At 40.2% G+C, this 25,554-nt stretch overlaps 1 protein-coding gene and 1 long non-coding RNA gene across 8 annotated transcripts in view; one reads left to right on the top strand and one right to left on the bottom strand.

The window, feature by feature from the left end:
- SHANK2 (SH3 and multiple ankyrin repeat domains 2) overlaps positions 1-25,554 on the top strand; it is a 277,285-nt gene that overhangs the window by 141,952 nt on the left and 109,779 nt on the right. For 6 of the 7 annotated variants that reach the window (XM_064425907.1, XM_064425908.1, XM_064425912.1 and 3 more), the window contains 3 exons: positions 4,898-4,973; positions 21,366-21,448; positions 23,081-23,205. In XM_064425907.1, coding sequence (XP_064281977.1) covers positions 4,898-4,973; positions 21,366-21,448; positions 23,081-23,205 — 284 coding nt within the window. Of the gene's footprint in view, positions 1-4,897; positions 4,974-21,051; positions 21,449-23,080; positions 23,206-25,554 lie in introns of those variants that run through there. The other variant, XM_064425913.1, reaches the window with a different exon arrangement.
- On the bottom strand, positions 19,481-21,153 carry LOC135303777 (uncharacterized). The gene is made up of 3 exons (XR_010365155.1): positions 21,018-21,153; positions 19,898-20,040; positions 19,481-19,731 (listed from the first exon to the last, which is right to left on the bottom strand). It is a non-coding gene; the product is annotated as an uncharacterized LOC135303777 (long non-coding RNA).

The raw sequence follows: 25,554 nt of genomic DNA on the forward strand, positions 1-25,554 counted from the left end.
ATGCTTATTCTCAAATCTGAAAAACTTCAAAAACCACATAAGATTTTGCTATTTCTCAGCTTTAACTGAAAGAAAAATGGTTGAGAGCATCACATCAACTGAACACTGGGACTTAAAAAAACCCAAAACATCCACAAACTGAAAGAGAAGAAAGTGAACCATGATTTAAAGTTTTTCATTAATTTACCATTTATAATGCCTTCATCATATACTTATTTTCTCTTGATGCTCACAGTTTATCCCTCTATATGGAGCATCAATGTTTTTACCTCAGATTTGCAAAGATATGAAAAGGATAGTGAAGTTTCTTCTGAATTCTTGGGTGGTACACACCATCAGATTTCACTTTCATGAGTTTTTATAACCCTTAATCAGAATCAATGATCAAACAGTTAATAGAGAAAATTTCCATTTCTATTTCTTCATCCCATTTTTGGTACGTTTTTTAAGAATCCATAATACTGCTCCACATTATTTGCAGGAGGATCCCTGAACTTCATCTTTGCTATGGCTCAAATGAAATGCTCAAAGGAAGTAATAATAAATGTCATGTTAAACAGTTGTATCATAGGCTGGGAAAAACTCACTTATCACTATTTTATCGTACCATATTCAGATTTGATGAATCTCCATTTTCTAATGGGAAACAGGAATAAGTAAAATAAGTTACCGAGACTTCACAGTTTGTGGTATGAAGAGTATTTTTATCTTTTAATGTGATTATTTTCTGGAGCATCATTTGGTATGGCAGATATTTTGGATATGCTTGGGAGAGAAAAATGTCTGCTCTCCTTAGTGATGTTTTTTCAATCCCATGAACTTTTTCTCCACTTTTTCTTGTGGCCAAATTTGGATTAATTTAAGGAAAAACTCGTAAGATAGGAGCCCTGTCTTGTTGCAAACCAGTACAAGTGTCCTTGAATAGTGAATATCTGCTGACTTTATTATTAGACTGCTTTCCTCAGCTTTGAATGGTATAACCCCCAGCATAAATGGCTGGGAAAGGTTTTTTCCTCCAGGAAGGGGAAGGTGCAGAGGGAAGGCCTTTAACTGCCACTGTTTTGGGTGTTGTACCTGCAGAGTGCTGTACCTGAACTGCTCTGGCAGAGGATATCTATAAATGTCTGTTGGGAGTGAAACATCTCCCAGGGCTGTCACTGGGGAAGAGGGAAGGAAGAAGGAAAAGCTGCATGTTTTGGGGTGGGGATAAGACCCACCTTTATCCACGAGTGGTATCTGGGGAGAGCCTGCTGCTCTCTTGCCTCCCAGTATCACAGCACAAATTCTGCTGTAGCACTCCTGTTTCCTCTGTTCATCCTGTGGACATGCTGGTGACTCGGATCCTTTCCTAGAGTGCTGGCAGCTCTGACAGCATCCCTGCTGGCAGAGCATCCCGTGCAGTTTCCTTGGAAACACGGCGCTAAAATGCCCTGCCAGGAGCAGCAGGGAGGAGACAAGCAGTGGAGACAGTTGCTTTGGGATTTTTCCCCCTCTGTGGGAAATCTTGGATAACTAGCTAATATGATTAAGTAGAAGTTGTTTATTGTTTATATTATGTACTTACTTATACATTCTAACTTTACTGCACATGCTGATCACGCATCTCTTGATTGCTGTCTGTGTCTTGTTCACACATTCTGCATGCACCTCTCAGGGTATGTGATTGCTTACAGTCCAGGTGTTTCACAGCTCTCTGTTATCTAGTTAATCTATCTCTGTTATCTCGTTCTTGTGGTCTTGGTATTCTGTTTCTCAGCCTCTTTCTAAATTTAGCACAATTTATGTCTTAGTAACCTTGACAAATTCCAGAGGGTGTTGATGAGAATAACTAGAAATGATTTGGCTGGGGCACACAGTGGCCTAGATTTTGCAAATACGTTGCTACAGCCTTCCTAGTTCTTTACCTTCCAAAGCAATATCAAATATGTAAGCAACCTAGTGCAAGCAGGAGCATCAGGGTGGGAGCTGGGCTGGCTGCTGGAACAGGCCCACAATTGTGATGTGGGCTGAAACAGTGCACAAGTGGCCTAATATAATTTATTTCTTGCTTTTCATGGCAGTGATCTTTCAGCTGTTGATAATGTCTGCAAGATCTGTTGGAGTCTTGTGGTCACTTATGAGACTGAGACAGAGAATCTACAGGAAGTCCTGTGTTTATTTGGAGGAAAGCCCTCTCTGCTCCTGAGGTAGAGAAAGGAGGAAATGTTTTCCACCTACACTTTCTCAGTGCTCACCCCTCTTTGAACTCTATAAATTACATTCTGGAAGGGCAGGGTTTGAGCCTGTTGCTTACTGAGATGTCTGCAACAATAAATGATTCTAATAAAGAAACAGCTGGGGCTTTATTATTTTGATTGCCACTATTGCCAAGGGCACACAGCTTATTTCTGCTGCAGTTCCACAGGCTTCAGTGGGAAATGGACCAGGAAAAAAATGTTGTGTTTTTATGGTATTTACTCTGGTAAAATATGGGCTTCTCAAAAGATCTAGAAATTTCAAGTGATATCCCAATGTTTCTGTCTTTTGTCAATGTAAAGGAAACTGGAATGGTTTTGCAATCCCTGGCATTATGTTCTACCTCTTAGAAAACCTTTCTGAACTGATCCAACTTGATGTAGTGAATTTTCATTTGTGATGACAGATATTCCTCTGAGTAAGAATGCAGTATTATTAAAGTAATTGTCTTTATTAAAATAAAACTGCTAAATAATGTCTTTCTAGACCTTCGTGTCCATATTTTCTTGCTGGTTTTTCTAATCTGTCTGCAACCAAGTTTTAGAGGAAATCCCCAAAAAATTACGTGGGTAAAAGCTTCTTAAATAATGATGGACTTGTTAGTGTTAGGCAGTCCTAACTTACTGCAAAGCAGTTCGAGAAAGAGTTCTGATCTTGAGAAAACCTAGGACATAAGAATGGGTACAAATCCAGGGAAACTTGGAGCTAACCCCTTGGTTCAAATATACCTATAACAGTGTGACTATGCTATATTTGGTGGGAATTCAGAACAGCATTTGTTAGGCATTTGCCTACGGGTTCTTTGTGTTCTCTTGTCAAGTCAGACAATGGATCCTTTTCCTTTTTCAGTCCCCATTTCATTCTGATGGCAGATTCCTGGTCCCCCCAGTCCCTGCTCCTGGGTGTCCGTGCTCATGCTGTGTGATACACTGGAATCTGTGTTGGAGGTGAGGGAAAGAGGGTAATTAGGGAACTTAACACAGCAGCCTGGGAAACTGCCACTTAGCCTCGAGTTCAGTGCCTTTCAAGGCTTCTGTTTTCCCAAATAATCCCTGACTGCACACAGAGGAGTGGGGGGAAACAGAGGGGTGGCAGAGCTGGGGAGCAGACCCAAGCTGCAGCTGAAGAGTGCTGGCTCTGCAGTCCTGAGCAGCTGAACAAAGCTCTCTGTCTTGCTGTGCCTTCCCATCCCTCCCACCCACTTTGTATTCCTTATAGCACTGAAATATCATGCTATAGAAAACAGATTCTGCAGGGGGAACATCTGGCTCCTTAAGGCTCAAGCAGTTGGTTTAAGATTTCAAAATGTTCTTCATCATGATTTATTTCTTGTAATCATTTCTGAGGGACTTCTGAGAACAGGCCAGGGGGAAACTCAAAGTGGACTCCAGGTTTATGATTTTCTGTTTCTTCTGTTTATGTCTCTTGGTATGGACCTGATTTTCAGAGTGGCATGAAAAAAAGAATGTTGCTTGATGGGGAACTGACTGCAATTTGTGCAGTAGGAGCAGGAATTTTGGGTAAAGGAAAGGCCTTTTAGGCAGAAAATACATATTGTAGGTGAGTGACAAAGGAACAAAATAAACTAAACTATCAAGTAGAGTTCATATCATAATGGGAATTTTCTCCCTCTCTGGCCATCCTGTAGGATGGATGCTGGCTGGTCTCCACAAAATATAGATAAATGTAAATAATTTTGGTTTTTCCTAATACTGCTTTTCTTGGGCCTTGCCAATTGGGACACAGCTCTGAATAAATAACTTTCTTACTCTTTTAGCCAGCTGTAACCTTCACATACATTTCCAGCTGGAATTTCTCTATGTTGTGGGTGTATTTGTACTTATGCCTCCAGCTGGGGGCATGATCCAGTTACATGTCAGCTGCACTGGTTAAAGCAAGGAAATAAGCATTTTTCCCACCCTTCCTCCCAAGGTCTGCCTCCCAGGACTCTCTCCTGCTCCTTGGCTGTGTTCGAAGCCCTTCCATCCTGCTCTGATGTTCTTGTTCTCTCTGCAGGCTTACCCTTGGTCATTTGAAGCAACAATTTCTCAGTCATTTGTACCATCCTTAAAAGTTGTGCCACAGAGGTGCTGTGCCTTGAGGGCTCTGGCTGGCTTGGAGAATCAATAAAATCTGTTGGGATTGTGTCAGGCTGTCCTTCCATGGAGAGTCCCTCAGCTGGGCAGATGGGACTTGGATGGTCATAATTGAAACCAGAAACTTCTCCATCTGATTTTTGATGTCTCTTAGCCAAACCAAAGGTGATTTCATTGGAGGACCAGCCTGTAGTTAGGCAAAAAATATTGATTTGCATATTCTGGCTATTTTCCCAACCTTTCTGACATCTATTGCAAATTTTTCTTCTTTCTTTCTTCTTCTGTTTTGCCTCTTAGCTATAAAAGACCCAAATATTGGACACAAAAGTTTTTGCCACTGAGAATGTTAGTGGAGCTTTAAAACCCGTGAATGATGTGATTCATGATCTCCAAGTTCTCCTTATTCAGTTGATGTGTCTGATGCCATAAAGGATTATCTCCAAAGCCAGCAATTTTTCCAAAATGCCTTGAAACTACGTTCATTCACTGTGAGGGAATATAAACAAATACTTCAGCACTTGATTAAGAAATACAGAAGCATTGAGAATTCTTTTTTCTCTGTGCAGAAACACGAACAGATAGAACAAAGAAGCTGTTTAGACACTACACTGTTGGATCCTATGACAGCTTTGATGCTTCAAGGTAAGAGTTTTTCCTTTTGCTTGAAATCTGTTTACAATACTTTCCCAGGTTTTATTTAATTGCTACTTTTGGTTTAGGCTTTGGAGGGGAAGAGGGAAGCAGATCACTAAACAGAACTTCTGAGGGTACCATTTTACTTCTAAATTGGTTTTTATTGCAGTTTTCTTTGCTCATGTGGGATGGGTGTGGAAAATTTGGGAGCAGTGAAGTCATGAGTTTCACTGTTTTGTTTTGGGAGTGGTAAAAGAGATTTGTTGTTCTGAACAGTAACTTTGGAACCCGAGTAGAACTGAAGCTGCTGGAAAATGAGAAATCAGATTATTTATTTGTGGAGAATTCATGATTTTTAAGCAGGTTCTTCTCCCCCATGGATATACCTTGAACATACAGGTGACTGCTGGTAGAAAGGATGACCTTCAAACACAGGACCTCAGTTAGCTTTTGGTGTCTTGAGGAAATTTTGGTGGCATACTGGAATTATTATGCTTTTCTCCTGAGTGTCCAATTACAATTACAGCTTGTGTTTTTGTTTTTTTGGTTTTTTTTTTTTTTTTTTTGTTTGCAAGGAAACCACATTTATTGTAGGAGAAAAACTCTGAAATGTGTAAAGCAATGGCAGCGTTTCATGTAGCACAATACTTAAAAAAAAAAGGTAACTGTTGGTTTTGTTCTGTGATCTCAGACTTTGTTCTGAAGTTCAGACATAGCTTCTATGTGAGTTGAAGAATTTGGGGAGGGAGTTCCCAGTTGGACAGGATGTGATTGACTGGGGGTGTCGCTGACAGTAATGGTGCCAAGAGAAGCTGTGAGCCCATGCTCTGAGACAAGCTTTGCAGAGCAGACTCAGTGGTTACTGGGGACATTTGCAGTGAGAAGAGTTGGCTTTTTGCAAGGTTCTTTGTGTGATCGTTAGTCTACAAAATCCATATCCTTGTCTCTGTGTTTCAGTGTGAATGGATAGGGTTGTTTCTGCAAAAGAGAGAAGCTGTGTCTTGCTGCGTATTGCCTCAGAGATATCAAATAATTCTAATTGGAAACCTCCTGCTACTTTCTAAAAAGAGTTTTGGTTTTTTTTTTCCATTAGGAAATGTCAATTCCATCAAAACCTTCCTTTTCACTTTTTTTTTTTTTTCCTTGGGGAAGGGGGTTGTTGGTTTATTTCTCTCTTGTTTTGAGTTTTTTTTCCTGAAGGTATTGGGTTTGTCCAGTGCAACAGTAAAGCTCTCAAAAATATATATCTTACCTACTTCAGGACTGAGCAGGAGAGATAATCAGAAAAAAAAATGAACTTTTGTGCGGCCTTATATAAATTAGTTAGGAAGTGTGTCTGCACTTGGTATCTATTAATTGCCTGAGTAAAGAGAGGCACAGCAACAGAGTTCTCCTGACAAGGTTTGGAAGAAAACTCTCCTTCAGTTTCCACAGAGAATCTAAGACTCAGTGGATCCATTTGGAAGGGTAATAGTGGAAATTGAGAGGAAAAGGTAGGAAGGCAGAATTAATGTGAAATTCTAAGAAATGCAGTGGAAAGGTAGACTTGTTTAAGACTTTTTTTTTCAGCAAAGAATGGTGAATCTAGAATTTTTGTAAAGTAACACCAGGATAACTAAAAAAACCAATAACACACCAAGTTGTGTTTCAGGTGCCTGACTGAGGCTGCAAATCAGCTTTTTGTACCTCTGAATGATGATTTTACTGGTGCTTGTGCATTGCTGCTAAAGCAAAGAGAATTTGCATTTCAGAACCTGTTTGGAGATTAATGTCTCTTGGTGGTACATCCAGATTTAATTCCTCACAAGGGCTCCTTCAGGAAGGGGAATTATTCAAAGAGTCAAACAAGGTGTGAAAGTGAGAGCAATTTTTGATATTGCCAGATTTGTATTGCTTTGATTACTTTTTCTGTTATCATTTCATATCAAAGTCTGGGAAGAATACATTAGAACAGATTTAATGCTGGCAGCAAAGGTTTCATAAACATTTGTCAGAAGGCAATTGTGCTTCTGTGCTAAGAACAGCTCTGAATCCAAAGTACTAACAAAGCTGATCCAGTTCCTTTCCAGAGACAGTGTGGGGGAGTGAGGGGAAGTGTCTGCTCCCTTCCCTCTTTCCTTCTCCCTCCCAAAGGGCAAAAATTGCTGAGTAGAAACACTCTGTTCAGAAATCTATATTAATGGGCTTATTCACATGCAGGAAAATACATTGTACATGGCATTTTTCATCTTGAGGAAAATGTGCAGCTTGAGTAATGAAGGTTCATTAAATCCTATTTCAGCTTTGCATAAGAGATCAGTTACCCATACATTAACTTTGGGAAAATGGGGAGGATGCTTACTAATGTGGAGAAAGGCACTGAGACTTGCTTGCCCGTGCAAAGAGTCACAAAATATCATACAAATATAATACAGCATTTGAAACTACCAGGTCTGTTGTATTATCTGCCTTAAATGCTGATGACATGCCCTCAAAAAGAAAGAATTTCTTCTTAATGTCTGTCCTCCTTCAATTTAAATCCCCACTCCTTGTCCTAAAGAGCAGATACACCACTGAAACTGCAAGGAGATAATGCAGAATTGCTGAAGTGAACATCTCTGAAGTTTTCTGTCTTCCCTGGATTTGTCAGCAGTTAATTCAAATGAAATTATTTGTAGGGCATAAATGAATTAATTAATCAAGGATGAATTCCAGTTTAATAATAGAAAGTATTGCTAAGGCATAGAATGGATGTTTGAATTTTTTAAAAAAATCTTTATTTTTTAAAAACTTAAAGCTAAGGTAAATCTTTAGAAATTATCATTTTTTTATCTGCTTTTTAACTGAAGTGAGGGAATTGATTAATTCTTTCAAGATGGGACAGTGGATTGTTCAGTCAGGAAAATATGTGGAATTAATTACTTGTTTAATTTAAAATGTAAAATGTTATCACCCTTTTAAATGGAAAGGGGCTGTTAATACAGTGATAACTTACTTTTATACTCTGGAGACATAAATGATATGAGACATAGTGTGATGCTATGCAAAAATGATAAACTTCGTGTGATGGAAAACATGATCCATCGCCCCCATGAGTTTGGGAATGTTAGGACACGACAGTGGAAACTTTTCTTACTGCATTCATTGCATCATCTCCCACCCCCAGCAGAACAGGGCAGCAGCAGAAGTCAATAACCCAACTGAATGCCAACATCAGTGTAATCAAATCTGCACATGAATGGGAGCTCTCCTGCCTATTCTGTCTTTCTTCACAGAGTTATTGACTTTCACAAGGGGGCTTTCTCCAGACTCTTTAACTGCTTCCAATCCCTGCATGGCAGAAGTTTTCCTGGTGCCAGCAGTATTAAGGAGCTCTCAGGAGAGGACATGATGACAAATAACCTTTTCCAAAGGCTGGTTGCCACCACATTAATGACAGGACCAAATTGATTTGCCTTGTGGTTTTTGTTCTATTTTTCTGGAGGAAGACAAAGAGGAAAACAGGATGGTGTAATCTGTAAGAAAACTTAATTAAAGGCTTAATTCATTCACTCTACTGTCCCTACTTGGAAGTCAGGTGGCAACATCCATGTCCCATGAGTGTAGAAGTTGACAAGGGCAACTCTTCAAAAGCCAATTTACATACAAACACCTAATAAAAAACTGAGATTCTTCTCAGAAGTTCTTTGCAGGCCATTCTCTGTTGCTGTTGTCATCTGTGCTGTTGGATAGAGCAGCATGAGATTTATTCCTGAGCAGCTCAGAGAGACTCCTTGGCACAGCTGAAGTTGTCTGCCCCTGCAACTCAGCATGCTGTGGAGAGCTTGGTTATATTTTTCAGTTTTTTAGCCCACAGAATGTGCCTGTTGGATACCTTTGTCCGAAAGTTGTGATGTGAGTGGTGCTGTCTTGGTGGTTCAAGCATTAGGTGTGTTCCACACCTATTTTAGTGGAAGTTCTCAGTCCTATGCAGAAATACTTTCATCTGGTTTCATGTGGATATTTTACATAAATAATCCTGCCTCTAGAGAAATGCAGTTTCTCATCTCTTTAAATATAGATTTTTAAATAATAAAATATAGATTTGAAACAGATGGAAAGTTTTAGTGGAATTCTGGCCATTGCAAGTGATGAGGAATGTAAAACTGATGTGAAGCAAAGGGATTTTCTCCTTGGTTATGGTGGCCCTGTGTCCCTGGGGTGGGGAATTTGGCTTATGTGCTTGCTGAGTGCTGCTTCCTTGGCAGCAATCCACTAAATCCTGGCAAATGGATCCTTGCAAATATTGAGGGAAGGTAAAAGAGCTGTTGTTATATTTTATATTCTGCTTCCACATTTTCATGTTGGTTCCGCCTGGGCAGAACAGTGAGAAAAGTGTTGTTACATGGAAAATAAATGGGATTTTCTGAATTGGAGTAAGAACTAGGTGATATGGGATTGGAGCTCAATGATCCTTAAGGATCATTTCAACCCAAACCATTCTAGGATTCTGTGAACTGCTCTTTTGTTTGTTTGTTTGTTTTCTGTTGGATATCACCAGTTCCACTGTTTCCTGGGAAGTCTGTACTGTTCAAGAGATCTCTTGAAGGAAATGGAAATAAGGAGATTAATATGGTTCTCTTCACTCTTAACAATAAATCCTCAATCTGGGATTGACATATTGATAATAAGTGGAAGGTGATTTTACAGCTGTTTTTACCTGCAGGCATATATTTTAAACAAAGTCCTTGGTTTCCTCTGGTGGAAATAAGTAAAACCAACAGCATTTGCCTTTTATCTATACACACAGCTCAGTTTTTTGCCTAGAAGATGATAAAAAAATATCTGAGTATGCTTATCATTATAATTAAATATAACCCTGTGAGACCGTCATGTGGTTACATCTGAAAGCTCTCTGAGATTTTAATGATTTAAAAATCTCTGCAGATGTGATATCACGGTTCTTTTGGGCACAGAGAATGGTCAGCACGAGCCAAATTGTAGGGAAAAAAAGTATGTAAAATGTTTTTTGTGCATGTAATCTCACCTGATGTCTAAAGTTATTTTGTTGGACTTGCCTGTTGTCTGTTCTGAATTAATTAATTAACTGTGAGTATAACAGCCTGATAGCACTGAGCTGCTCTTAATGTCAGGCACAAAGGCAAGGGTAGCTCAGTCTTAATACCTTGTGCCTCATTAACTTGAAGAGCATAATTTGATGCAATTTGAAGAATTGCATATATATTTTAGCCATAATTAACACATTGTAGCCTCTGTGGAGCAGGTGGAGATGTAAAATGTGAAGTTTTTAATTTATGGTTATTCAGTTTCTAATGGAAATTCCTTTGGTTGCTAATAAACAACTTTGCACTTTGCCTCCTCTGCTGTTGTGTGATGCCACGATGGAGCTTTTTGTGCTGGTGGCAAATATTGAAAGGAATTGCTGAAATAGGAAGTAGAAAGGGTGTGTGTGTGTGTGCATCTGAATTGTGGTGCCTCTCCATCTAAAACTGTTCTCTAATTGCACTATTAAGATCTAATACAATTATGGTAAGATGCAAAACACTACCGTAAGTGATAAAAGTTTCCATTAGCTTCTAAGTGCATTTTTTAGTTCTTTGCTGCCTTAACAGTGAAGTTTGCTCAACCCACTTCAGTAAGATTCCAGCTTTTAGTAGCTAATGGTTTGGTAACTAATGACTGAAGTGTGTCAGACATGTTCTGGACTAGATGTTTGCCTAAATTTTTAGTGATAAGTGTTAGCAAAAAGAGCTCAAGAACTGAGAAAAAAAAAATACACAGCCTTTCCCAAATGTAGAATTACAATGTACCTTCAGAAAAACTTTTAGGATCTACCTCTAGTGCTACTCCAGACTTAACTGTGTGCCTGGGGTAGAGAAGCTGCTGCATACAAGGGCTGGGATTTGGGGGCTGTGCCATTTCCTGCACAGTAATTGGTACTCCCAGGCTCAGCAGGATTTCCTCTGCAACTCCTCCGGCCGGATGCTGGAGGACAGCATGGATTTAAATGTCACCACTGAAAGCAGCAGCCTGTGTCCTGTGCATGGGGGGGAATTAAGTGGTTTTTTTCTTTAAATTAGAATAGAGGAAATGAAAAAAAAGAAAAGAAAAAGGAGTGGAGATGCAGAACAAGTTTGTGAGGGTGTGACACCAGGTTGGTTAGAAACAAGAGCCACATAATTAGAACAGAGGAAAACAGGAGATTCAAATGGGATTTTTGGGGGGGGAGGGGGAAGAAAGAAGGATTATTAGATTTCTAATAATTAGTATTTTCCATTCCTGGGTCCCAGCCCCTGTGATGATTTAATTCCCTGCCCCAGGACAACTTTGGCTGCCATGCTGTCACCTCATCACCAGATGAGCAAAGCCTCCATATGGTGCCTCTGGTTGGGAATGATGCAGTTGGAAATTTTGGCAGCCCCAAATGGAACAAATAACTGGTGAGCTTGCACTGTGGGCTTGCCTCCAATGGGGGTGATCTAAACCACTCTTCCCCCCTCACCCCCTCTTTCCAGGCAGATTTTCACAAATATTTGTTGCATTTGGAGAATTTGATCTATGAGGCAACATTCTTAGGGTGGCTGGCAGGCAGTGTATGTGTTTTGTTCCTCTTGAAAGCTGAAATGATCCAAATTTGGAGAGGGGTGGATTTTCATGCTCAGTGTCTTTGGTGGTGCAAAAGGAAGATGTGGGAGGAGGGTGCCTTGTTCCTCCTGGGACAAACCAGATGTGCTAGAGCTCTGTTTCTTTAAGAAATGGAATTGAACCCAACAAAGAGGGAGCAGCTAAAGAGCAAACAGTAGCTGGTGGTGGAGCATTCACCTGGATTAAAGGATGTCTGGGCTTGAGTCCTGTGTGTGTCAGACTTAAATCCACAGCCTGAGCTGTGGCTGAATGCCAGGAACCTGCTGGACAGAGCAGGGCTTTATCCGAGCCCTTTGAAAGTGTTCCTCTTTCCCTGAGCCAGGAGCAGATGCTCTCTCCATCCTCGTGGAGGTTAGGGGGTGCTTCCTGGGAATGATTGGCAGATGCACCGATTGAGTGGCTGGTGATGCTGCTGGGGCTCCCTGCTCTCTCTGACACAAAATGTCAGCCTGTTTTTGGAGAGATGATGTCTGACAAGCACTAAAATGTATCAACAAAGCTTGGCTTTAAGGGATAAGTGTTACACAAAAACTGAGTTCATAGTAAGGCTCTGAGCAGAGGAATAGTGAGTGTTGAATATGCGCACTAAGAAAAAGCGGCTACTGCATCTATAGGAGGAAAAAAAAACCTGTTACCCATGTGTCTTCTAATTTATCTAATTTTTTATAGGGCCCAGATACCAGAATTAAGAGTTTGGTTCTCCAGTTGAAAACCAGGGATGATACTGAGTAGATTGTGGGATCCTTGAGACCAGCACATCCAAACCTGGAGCCCTTGCACCTATGGCAGAGGTGGTTTACACCTCTACTGCAACCACTTCCAGCACCATAAATGCTGAAATATATTAAAATCTGTGCATCTGAATTGACTTGAAATGATAAACCAACATTTTTACCTTGTCTCAAGTGCACAAAAGATGAAAGCTTCATGTTCCCAGAAATTCCACATCAGTGCAACCAACAAGCTGAATATGAAAGGCAAGGGGGCAATAAAGGCAGGTTCCAGTTCAGCATTCATGTAATTAAGATAAGTAATTGTCAATTTAAATAAAATTGTAAAGTCAGTGATTTTTTCACTGCTACCAGCATTTTGGGCTAAACTGGCCATGCTTTGACAGAGTTGCTGAAAATAATGATGTTGGGAGGCAGGAGAGCTGTTAAGATGGACATTTTGTCTTGCAGGTAAGCAAAATTTGGAGTAAACTTAAAATAACTCAAGAGCTTAGTGCAATTAGAGAAATGGAGAGGGAGAATATATTTCAGAAAAGAGGGTAAAGTTGCTACCTTCTTTCTGATGTTAATGAGACTGTGAAATAACGTGATTAGTCAGGATTTTTAAAGGGATATGTGAAAATTTAACTGTAATTCACGTCACCTTTACAGCTCTTTCATGCAAAATCCTAGAAAATCAGTTTCTCACTGTGCACTGTATTTTTAAAGCTCTTGGAGAAGAATAAGGATGTTTTCAGAAAAAACTTTATGCCTGTGGTGAGGCCTCATTTGTTTTTAGACAGAAATTCAAACTTGTAAGTTATATACTAAAGGCATAACATTTTTTGTCATAAAAATTTGCAGTGTGTTTAACATTGATTAATCACTGTATTTTTCTGTACAATGCAGACTTGTAAGTGAAATACTTCCATCTGTAAAGCTGAAATGTACAGTCAGGGCTATTCACACTCCTTGTGGTCAGGGCTGTGTTTATTTTCCAAGGAATGCAGGACGGGAGGATGAAAATTCCTCCTGCTCATCATAGCAAATAGGGTGTGATGGAAAACTTGAGGATCCCTTAAAACTAATCTGAAACTCATGTTTGTCATCAGTCCTGAAATCACATTTTTCCCCCCTATTTTGTAGCTTATTTTTGTTTAGACTCTCTTGGAGCAAGTGGAGTTGTGATACCAAAATGTACTGTGACTTTAATAATTGTTTTAAAGACTTCCAAGGTCAAACTGCTACCTTAAAGGGCTTGTAGCACATTTAAAAAGTGTTAATAAAACACTTTCTGTTTATTTTCTTTTAAACCCAGGGTGTGATTGAAGTTACTTTCCTTGTTCTGCCTTTGTTACTTGTCCTGATAACCCTGAACATGTTCCTCTCCTTGGTATTGAGATTGTCTGTGATAATAATGACCAATTTTAGCAAAAACAGCAGGAAAATGATGAATTAAAAAAAAACCCAACTGTATAAAAAACCACTAGGTTTAACATCTATAATTAATATTCCTTTTATCTAAATACTTTATATGTTAAGATGATTGGGGAGAAAATTCCTATTTCTCTGTGGTTTGGTGGCAGCATCAGAGGCTGGAACTGCAGCTGGTTTGGGGTAGGAAAATACAAACCTTAACAGTAAAGTGTTTATCAGATAAATATCCTGGTTACCTAAACATATGTGAGTGTTTGGAGAGGCTGTTTGCCCAAGGCTCATCATATTAGCAATGAATGTTAATACTTTCACAGTCCAGGCTCACATTGCTCAAATGCTTGATAAATAAAACTGAAAATTGCTGATAAGTGTCAGGTACAAGTGTAGTGTGCTGGAACCCAAAATATTTTTGTGCTAGGTGGAACATTTGTGTGAAGGAGGTGGAGGGACTCTGGACTATAAAACTCTCCTGTTCCAGAGCAGGAGGACTCCTGCCTGCATGTCTCATGTCTGGTTTCCACTTTGTCATGTGTGATGTTTGAAATGACTGTTCATTTTTTAAAAGAAAAATGAAATTACTTAATACAGAGGAATTAAGCTTTTATTTTTAAGTTAATTTTGCCACTTTCCTCACCCCCAATGATTTTTTTTTGTTTTATCTCTACCAGCACAGATGTGAAAGAATAATAACATTTCTCTTAAAAAAGGCTAAAATACTTGGTTATTTGTGAGTGTGTATAAATATATTCATCTATGGATATCAGTACACCCATACATCTGGTACATATATACCCTATACGTACATTTGCTTAGGATTATGAACTTACTACTGACTTTTTATATAGCCTTCATATCCTATCCTGAAATTCCTATATAATATAGACTCAGACTTTTACCGGATGATTTCTCTTTCCAGGAAGCTGACTTCTTGGTTTGCTGTACCAGTATTTTATTTTACCTGATGGAGGTTCAGCAACTTAAGGTGAAACCAGGAAACAACCTATAAGTACCAACAGCTAAATCAATTTATTTGAAAAGTATTACTTTAGATTGGCTACTCCCTTCTCTTGCACACCAAAAAATCTGATAAGTGTAATTAAAAGCTGAGTAAAGGAATGTGGACTGAGAGAGAGAGAAAGTTTCTCCTTGGTTCTACATAAAGAAATTGTGCAACTACTGTACACTTCTGTTGTGAAATTCAATATTTATCTTTTCAACCTATATTTTTTTCTAAAGTTTTGTATCATAAACCTATTGAACTGTACAGCACTGTTACTCTCTTTAAGATAGGTTGCTTCTTGTAATTATGGGTGATTATTTTTTTTGGCATTCTGCTGATCACAGGCTGGAAAAAGCAGCTCCATCTTTCCAACTTCTTAATTCTTAGTGAATCCCTTCCTGGCTGACATTAGTGTGGGTTTGGGGACTTAGTGAAGAACTGCTCTTTTTTCACCCAGGGTATCAAGTATTCAAAATCCAATAAAGATGGCTTGATTCCTTGTTTAGAAGTGTGAATGAAACACCTTTTTTAGGTGGAAGATGTGCTGTGAGGTTTTACTGGAGCCTCTGATTCCCTCACTGTGCCGTATACATCCAGGAGTGGAGAATATGTCCATGTCTTCAAAACAGCCACAGTTTGACATATTCCTCTTTCATCAGCAGATTTCAAAGCAAAATGTGCAGCTTTGCTGTTCTCATGATCAAAGAGCTCCACAAGATGTTTACTAACTCTGGAGATACAGCACTGCTACAGGAGATTGGAAAGACAAATATATGAATATGGGGAGGTGACAGGAGTATTGCTGAAGCATCCTTTCTTATTTCCTGTTTTTATCTGGCTTGATCATAGCCAGCTGAGGAAGACACAGCTATGCCAAGTTTACCAAGGAGAAATTAGACCATGTCCTTTCTGTGGCAATTTGAAATTGTTTGCCACAGATGATAAAGCCAGAGAGGAACACAGTGCAAGCAGGGGTAATGGTGATCTTGTCTGTCTTCTCTGGGTTTTTTGTTTGAGTGCCAGCTGTGCCGGTCAGGCACTGACACACAACCAATTGTCTGTGCCTGTGAAGATTCTACTCTTGGATTTCTTTGAGAGCACCTGTGAAGCTGAGGTCCATAGGTAGTACTAAGCATTTGATTCCAGGCTGCACTTCCATATGCAGCCCTGATTTCCCAGTTTATTTTTTTAATTAAAAACCAGCAGAACGACTTGGAGAATTTTTACTTCTAAGTGATTCTCTTCATCCCCTCTCTGTCATATTTTAATTATTGTATCATGATCATACTCCTTGGACTTGTATCTTCAGCTGCCTAGTAGGGAATTTATCAATTTAAAGTTGACTGCTCTCCAGTATTTCTATTCTAATGCTAGGTTCTATCTGCCGTGATGAAAGTGCTGAGGCACTGACCCAGCTAGTTGGAAATATTTTCTTCCTCCCAAATACAGCTTGCTATAAACTTCCAGATAAATGTGTGTTCTAAAAGAAAATCATTAGACTTGTCCTATAAGCATTGCTCAGCTGTACAGAGTGGGCCATCTCCCCCAGTTCTGGGATCCTAGGATGCTGGGAAGGGAGAGGTCACTGTGAGTTTGACTGTTCAGTTGGCTACATCCCACTGTTTCTGTTTGGGTTGCCAGTGGGTTTTTAGGGACAGCCTGTGTATTTTCCTCTCTGCTGTGCACAGAACCCGCTCGCTGCTGTAGCTGCTGCCTCTTGAGCAAGTGATTGGTGCTGTGCCTGACACAGGAGAGCTGTGGGAGCTCTTATGTGAGGCCTAAAAGTGGATGATTGATGCCTGGGAAACTTGAGCAATCACAGAAAGTGTCTTCATTAATCTTGAAGGCCTTAATTAGTAGGATTAGCCAATTTTTCTGAAGCCATTAGAGTAGTTGACTATAAATTATAAGGTTGACCCCTTCCAGCAGTAACAGAAAATATTTTCCCACTGAAAGTTTGCTATATCCTACAATAAGGTTTGCTGTAGACATAATTTCCATTTTATGTGGTATCAGGACAGGATACTTCCCAAAAAAAGGGAAAGAGTGTGTGCCTTTAACAGGGATTGACTGTTGGATAATGAACAAAGGGCTCCTCCTCTTGAACAGATTTCCCAAATGCCCTTCTCTGGCTTGAGCATAGCCACCATGAATTGGCCATCTTATCCTGAAAGGAATTAGTGTGACTGCTTCCAGACATCGCATATAAATTTATGGAATGATTTAGATATCATTTTATTGCACCTGGCAGAACACTTTATTCTTCTAGGATGTATCTTGTTGTGAACTCAGTAGATCTTTCCAAAAGATTGCAATTGCAAGAGTGCTGAGGAGAGGAAAAAGGGCTAATGAAGAGATTTAGATGTACTTGGCCAACTGAAAGAAGTGAACCTGGAGAGAGCGAGGGCCACTTCTCACTCAAGGGGAGAACAAGTCCTTACTGAAGGACTTGTGGACTCCCGGGCTACTGGAGCTGAAAAGCTTGGGTTATGTTCCAGGGGAAGAATGACTGCAGGGTATCAGGAAAATAATTCCTTTTTACATTCATTTTTTCCTCTGCCTTAGAGGGAGACTGAGAATTGACCAAATAACCATTTTTGTTTCCAGATAATGGTGATAATTTTCAGTGGATCGTCTACTTGCTGTTTTTCAGATTGAAATCAGCAATGAAACACTTGTCACAAACTTGCCTAAACACATCCTGTAGTCCTGATAGTCTCCACCTCTGTAATTTAGTATTTTACCTTATGGAATAAGTCATGCCTTAAGATAGGGTGTAGTTATCCCTGATGAGAACAGGAAGCCAGGTTTTGTGGGCCTGCCTCCAGCAGGAACCTACACTTCAACCTTTATTTTCTTCATACAGGTCTTTATGAAAGACTTGACATTTCTCCTGCCTTCCTCAGATATTATCCTAATGGGCTGTTAGCAAAGCAGAAATTCCTGCTGTTTAGAAAAGCCCACACAAATGATGGTTGTTATGTAGAACAGTGCTGAGTTCAAAACTCACATATCTGTCTGATCATGGGCAAATCCTTCTATTGCCCTTTCTCCATTGGTCAGTCTGTAAAATAATAGAAATTGTAACAGCTCTGCACAGTTCTTGACCCCTACGTTGTTAAGGAAACTACATGAACTGATGAACAAGCATGTTTTATATTATCACCTGCTTGAGTAAAGCAGAGATTTACATTGACTGTTATTTTGACCTGAAGTTTTATGATTGTGCTCCACACAGAAACATCCTGCACTTTACAGGATGCCTTTTGCATTTAACTTTGCCTGCAATGAATCTTGGCCTTACACAGCCCAAAGTCAAAGCAGCGCTTGCCCTATTTAAATAATGAGCTATTGATTTTAGAATTACTCATTTTATTACCACCATATGGAACTGGTCATATTCTGAGGATTTGTCTCTGAAGTGGAAGCTGTTGAATTTTGGTTTGGGATGGGACAGAAATGGACTTCAGGGGTTTTACCTATTGAAATTTGGCTAATCACAGATAGCAGGGACTGCCTGGCCTCACACAGAGCTGTGCATTGTACTGAAAGAGCCTGGGAAGAAATTCCTCTTCTTGCTTGAGCTCAGGCCTCTGAGCAGCTCCTAATGTAATGCCACCTTCATTTGTCACTGGTTGCCGTACCCTGTGTTCTGCTGCTAAGTATTTACAACACCTCCAGGATCAAAGAGATGCTGCCAAGAAGGCTCATGGGGAGAAATTTTGACCTAGTTTTACATTTGGCACCACTTTGCCTGCCAGAAGCAGGTGGACTGTGAACAGACCTTGGGTGGAGAGTCCACCCTGGCTGGCACAGAGAGCCCTGGTATAGCAAAGCGAGCAAAAAGCAACACTGCAAAGAGCCAGAGGTTAAACTCTGCCCCTCTTCTGCCTCCTTTTCATGGGAATGCACATTTTTCTGGGAGAAAGGGTGTGCAGGTTGTAAATTCAGTTCATTTTTTTGTGTGCTTGTCTTCCCCCCTTTTCCTGCTGCTGGTTCTTTGCTCTGCAGCACTGAGGTGTGTGGGGAGAATCAATTTGCTTTCAGTGGTTGCTTGAACAAGTTTAAGCTACTCAAGCCATAGGATTTTTGCAGGTTTCCTACTTCTAGGGAACATAAATGAGAAGAAATACTACACATCTGATTTTTTCAAGCCTATCTTTTTATTTTCCAGGCTGTGATGTTGTTCTCCTCATGACTGTAACTGTATATTAGAAAGTTGTATTTGTCAAATAATAGAGATCAGTTTGTGTGTTTTCTTACAAAAAAATCTTGTTGTGCTTCTCCCTCCCTCCCCTCTCACCTCCTCCTTGCACGTAATTTTGTAAAATGTTGGCAATTTTGCATCCCCACTTTCAGTACATGAACAGAAGTATAAAACTGGGTAGTTTACGGAATAGATGTGCTGTACATGAGAAGAAAATCAGAGGTGGTTTTTATACCTTTAATCTGTAAGTGAGCCTGACTTGACAATGCCCATCCATTTCATTCACTGGTTCTGGAAGGACCCTGGATGCCTGATTTTTTTTGATGTAGACCAGGAGAATTGATCCTGAGTTTGCTGAGCTGATAAACTTCTGAATTCTGTGTATGGAAATGAACTGACACAAGAGTGGGATTTGGGGAGGGGACGAGAGGGGGTTCTTTGAATCAAAGTCTTGCTATAATTAGGATCTCAGAAGTTGCCTTCTAAGCTCTATTAAGCTATTGATTGGTTACAAGGAAACTTGAAGGGAATGGGTTTTATTAATTTGACCAAGTATTAAAAAAAGTAACACTGTTGACTCTTCAGTGGATAAGCACAGGGACCCACCTTGAGAATGTGGTGGTGAAATGATGGAAATAAGCCAATGCACTGGCAGGAGCAGTCAGTTTCTAGAACATTGGGATGTTGATGGAAAGCTTCAGTGGGCTCTGAGAGCTGCATATTCCATCCCATCCTGACACCCCTGAGCCGGAGGGTATTGGGCTTTCTCAAGAAGCAGAAGTTTTTTAGCTGTAAGAACAGAAAATGTCTGAAAGACACAGTAAATTACTGCAAGTTAAGAATACAAAAGCTGTGGGTGCTGATGGAGACCATCTCTTGCCCACAAAGTCACCACTGTGGCAGTTTGAATTCATGTGTGGTGTTAAACACTCTGCAATTTGGAAGACAACCTTACATCATCGCTTCAGCAGCCATGGGAAGTTTCATCCCGCAGAGTTGGAAAGGCACCAAAAGGATGGTCTGTGATGCACGAAAAATCTGGAGTTTGGAGGCTGTCCATTGGTGTCCTGATATCATCATCCCTCTCTTTGTTCAGAGCTTTAAATAAAAAGGTCACAACAATTCCTCTTTATTTAGTTTCCTCCTCCCTCTGGGGATTATTAATGGCCCTGAGGCAGATCCAGTCTCTCCTTGCATTTACTGGTTTGGGGACTGATTCTGTACCAGACCAGTAGGAACAGAAGTTGGCCAGTAAAAAATTAAGGAAAGCAAACTTGCTCATACTCCTTTCTATCTGAACTAGTTCTGTAGGTATTTTAAAGCAGCATAGTTTGCAGTGCTGACAATTCATGAACTTAACCCCTGCAACTCGTGCTGTGCAATGCTTTGGCTCCTAAAAGAACATTCAAAAAAATTTTTTTTTCTTTGAGCTTATTTTTAGTAACTTCATTTTTAATGAAAGCTATTGAACCCCTTAAGGCTTTTACAGACCGTTCCCTGTATCTGAAAGATCCCATTTTAATGTTCATTTTGTGCATTTTCTCCATCTACCTTCTACTTTTATCTCAGCCAATGACAGTGAGATTCCTAAGGCTACTTTCTCTTTAAGGGAATACTGCTTACATAAATAGTCCTTTATACCATCTCCTTGTTTTATAATATTAATTGTTTATCAGGAGACAGGAAATATTCCTTAGAAAATGTGTTTTCCTGCTTGTGCATGCCTTGTTACTATTTCAATTATGCAGATTCTTGATGCTGTGGAAATTTGTGCTTGATGACGCCAAGGCAGCTGCACGTTGTTAGCATTGTAGGCTGTCAGATGATCATGTGGGATTCTTGCAGCATGCAACATTCAATAGGATTGAAAAAGGGCTTTTGATGCAAGGCATAGCTTTCAGAATATATTTGTGCCTTTTAGTTAGCTAATAGAAAATCATAATTTATTATCTTTAAATTTAAAATGCTGCCTCATTTTTCTTCTGGTTGGTTTCATTTTGGCTTCACTAGAAGATGCATCTGGTACATCCACGATTGAGGAGTTTATTAATGATACTGTCGTTCAGTTCACTTACTTTTTTTCCTTTTAGAATCCTAGCTAGCCCACAGATTACATGATCACATGTTCATCCAGTCATTCATATAGAACACAAACCACCATGCATGATTTCTTCTTCTTTCTTTTTCCTCTCTGCCTTTTTTATTCCTTTTAAGTTGCTTTGTCATGTTCTCTTTTACCATCCAGCTTAGTCTTTGTCTTCCCCTTGCTGCTATTTGTTCTATATTTTCCCATGCTTGGTTACTGCAATATTATTTGATTAACGGGCTGTGATGATGATGAACCTGCACACTGGAGGAGCAGCTACTACAGTGGTGATGAAGGGATGTAATAATGGTCGCTATCCTCGGAATTCTCTCTACAGTGACTGCATAATAGAAGAAAAGGCAGTGGTCCTGCAGAAAAAAGACAATGAAGGATTTGGATTTGTGCTCAGAGGGGCAAAAGGTATGTGCTTCTGTGTGTGAGTGTGTGTGTGTGATGTGCAGTGGCATGAAGAAATTTATACATCTCAGAATATAAGCAGAAATTATTCTTGGTGCACTTGGTTGCTAGACAACAGGATTCTCTGTATGCTATACTACTCCGATGGATTTCGGTGCCTTCTCTCTGAAGCCGTTTGCATTTTTACATAGGAGAAGCACTGCATAATCGTTTTGGGGGGAGAAAGTTTTGCCTGTATTTTTCCCATGCCGGTGGATGTAGTATTTTGCCATTAATCTGTTCTGTTGTGCAGTTTACTTCACTGTGGGAAACCTGCTTTCCTCATAAAAACTGCTGCTTTATTTCAAACGCCAGCCTGATAGAATAGGGCTGTGTATAGGATAGACAATAGAGGGATGTTTTGTTTAAAATAGGTGTGGATCTTCTGCAAGGTGACATTGGTGCAGTTTTAGTATGAAAATATGATCTTTTTTTATATCTTGAGAAGCTGCACGTATGTTGCATGGCCTGTAGTGTGCTCATTTTTAAAGCTGTTCATATGTTAAGCTGCACGGCACTTCTCTGTAAGCTAAAATCTGTCACGGTGGCATTCCTATGAGTTAAAAAAGGCATTCTATATAATGCTTTGCATTTTAACTTTCAGTGCAGTTTGCTCCCTTTGTATTTTAAAAAAGAATATATATATATGTGATGGTATGTCCCATCTCTTGCTCCCCCTCATTTCACATGGGTTCTCCCTTGCCTTGCTTGAGCATGAAAATTATTCCATGTCTTCATTCTTGGGACATGGCTTTTGCTCTCCCTGTTCCCCACCCCTAAGCCTAAACTGGTGCCACCGTGGATTTGCAGGGCTGGGAAAGCTTTGCCAGTTTCAGCCAAATGAAATGTTTGGAGTTGAAGCAGGGAAGCCCAAGGCACTGCCTTATCTCTGAGTGTTGGTGTGGGTTATCAGTGCTCTGAGCAGGGCTCACTCCCTCTGGCTGAGCCCAGTGGTTTCCCTCAGATTTTCTGTGTAGCAGCGGGGGCAGCTCAGGTGAAAGACCCAAGGACTTTTCTGCCCGTGTGTACGTGACACAGAGGGGCAGGCAGGGCTGTCACAGGAACAGCTGTGCCTCCTGTCCTAAAAAGTGATTTCTTCTGGTCTCTTCTTTGTTATGCACATCTAAATTTAGGAGGGGAAAAAAAATTCTGGTTCATTTTTTTTATCCTTTGCCACCCATCCCAGCCCCCTAGTTTGGCCAGATGCTCTCTCCTGGCTCCAGCACATAATTCATTTTTAGGTGGATGTTGCCAGAGTTACAGCATTCTGCCAGGCACACAAAAGGGTTACTTGAGCCAACACTGAATATCCTGGAATATCAGAACCCAGCTATTGCCTGGTGCAGCTTGATTTGGTTTGTGTCAGGAAAGGAGCAGGTATTTCCCCCTCTGGAAGGAAGACCTGTGGATTGCTATTGCAGGGGGGTTCCACTCTGTCCCCAGCATCCTTATCTCCTGTGAGGCACATCCCTCTCACTTCCAGCACCCACCATTTTTTAACCCTAAATTGGAATGGCCAATGATAGTCCTGTAGTCAAGTGGTATTTGCAAGCACTCCCTAACTTTCTTTTTTTAATGTGGTATTTATTTTTAAAGCTGACACACCAATTGAAGAATTCACCCCAACTCCAGCCTTTCCTGCTTTGCAGTACTTGGAATCTGTGGATGAAGGGGGAGTAGCATGGCAAGCTGGCCTGAGAACTGGAGACTTTTTGATCGAGGTAGGAGATCCTGAAATTTGATTCTCAGTGCTCTGTTGGGGAAAGAGTGATGTTCCTGGTGGAGAATTGACTCTGGAAAAAGTGTGGGATGCCTCTGAGCAGCAAGTTCTGGGGGCTAACACCAGTGATGTGCTTCACTTGATCAATTTAAAACTTCATGCAGCATTCAGGAAAGCAGTGACAGAGAACAATGGTCAGGCTGGCTGGGAATTTTCTGGTTGTTCTTTTTGTCCTTTGGGAATACACTTTCAGAGATATTTGGGAGTTCATAGTCTTCTTTCAGTTATTGAAATTTAGATGAATTTCAATATTTACTGTGGACTATCAGTTCTGGTTTCTTCTAAATATTTTCAGGGAATAACCAAAATTAATGACTTTTTATGCAACTATTTCTGCACTCAGAAATATCCATGGTCCAGTGGCGTTTAGTAACCATGGAGAATAAAGCAAATTACTTTGGCTTGAAATTGAATTTTTCCAACACTACACTGAAATACCAAAAAAAAACCCTAAAAACCCAATGAATATTATTGCAGTATAAATTACTTTATAAAATGGTATATTTAGATACTCTGTTTATTCATGCCAAAAATATCTTCATGTTTGATATTTTGGAGGAATTTTTTGTTGGCATTTTAGGTTTTGTTTAAAAAGTTGGTTCTCCTTTTGATTGTTGCTGGGCAGTTTACAGCAAAATCATGATTTGGGATTTTTCTTCCTCTTCCCCCCCCAACCTCTTCATGACCAACGAAGGGAGGCTGTGGTTCTGTGAAGTCAGGTACTGAAAATAGGGCTTTGGGGATGGATTGGTCAAGCCCTGTCTGTAAGATCTATTGATTTTACATTATTTGAGGTGTTGTTCTTCAGGCTCAAGTATGGTTTGGTACAATACTTCTGGAGTTACAATGTTTATTTCTGCAGAGCTGGCTTTTGCATGCGGGAGAGGGTACAACACGCAGCTTTTTTTGGAGTGTGCCTTGAACTCCCATGGTGATTGAATTTAAATAGTTGCACCACTTCCTCACACTGTAGCTGTGAAAGAACAGGCTTTGCAGGCTTCTAAAGTAAATAGATATGCATTTTTTTCTCTGTCTTCAAGCACATTTCCCTTGCTGTTTGTTTACTTAAGGAGAAGCCTTTAGCGTTAGAGACCAGCTTACAAATGGAACTGCTGCGATCCCTGGGCAGGGATCCTTCCAAAGCTCTCCCTATTCCTGTTAGGTGGGGTTTTGAAACAAGGCTGTATTTTTAAAGGTGGGTTTCTTGTTAGGCTTTTAATCCACGGGAAGTATAGAGAGTCTGTACTGGCAGATTGCACAGATAGAATTGATGGTGAACAGTGTGCAATTTAATTCACTATGGAATGACAAATATGCCCATGGATTTTTAAAGATCTCTGAAGGGGTGGAAGAAGGGGGTAGCTGATTCTGCACAAAGCTTTACTGTTTTTTTGGCAAATGAGAGAAGAATTATAATTAATTGTCTAGACAATTTACTCCTAGCCTTAGCTTAGAAGAGCAGCTAAACGTGCACATACAGTGCTGAATCAGGAGGACGTTAATCCATACTCCAGCATATTTGTAATTAATTCTGAAAGAAGCCATTATTACATGCAAATCAAATCCATTTCTGTGTAATTTATGTTCATCAGGGTTATTCCATTCTGAATTTTGCAACTTAATTGAGAGGATATGATAATCCTGAGAAATGACAACTTGGCTGTTGCATGAGACTTTTCTGTTGGACAAAGGCAGGATTTTTTTTTCTGTTTTATGGCCAACATGCAGTGCACAGCCCTGGCTTGGGTGGAGAAAGCCATCTTTAGAGATATTTACAGTGATGCAAAAGACTGTTGAAATAGAAGTCCACCTGCACTTCCAGGAATGCCAAACCACTTTATCTTTTGTGTTGAACTAAAAGATTTAAATTTACATGCTGGCAAGTGGTTGTATGCCCTGGTGTAGCCAGCCTGCCTTGCTGCTAAATGAGTTCTCCCATGACTCTGAAGTTTATGCTTCTGTGTGTAAGTGCCACCTCAACCACTTCTAAGTAATATCAGACATTTATCATAAATGTCATATGAATAATAAAAGAGTTAATGGATAACCAGGATCCTAATTAGTGCTATTTTTAACACTCGTGGCAGGTTAGGGAGGGGAGAGTCCAGTTTGGCAGGGGGAACGTGAGAGGCAGAGCAGATGCTTCATTCTTGCTTGAGGAGGTTTGGTGGCTTGGGGTCATGGAGATGAGGAGAACCTCTCTGTGGAAAGACAGGTTTGACAGGGAGATAGATCCTTTCTTTGCAGAGCACCAGGGTAGGAGGATGGGGCATAATTTCTTTGTGTACAG

The sequence above is a fragment of the Passer domesticus genome, chromosome 6 (genome assembly GCF_036417665.1).
Source record: "Passer domesticus isolate bPasDom1 chromosome 6, bPasDom1.hap1, whole genome shotgun sequence".
Taxonomy (NCBI): Eukaryota; Metazoa; Chordata; class Aves; order Passeriformes; family Passeridae; genus Passer; species Passer domesticus.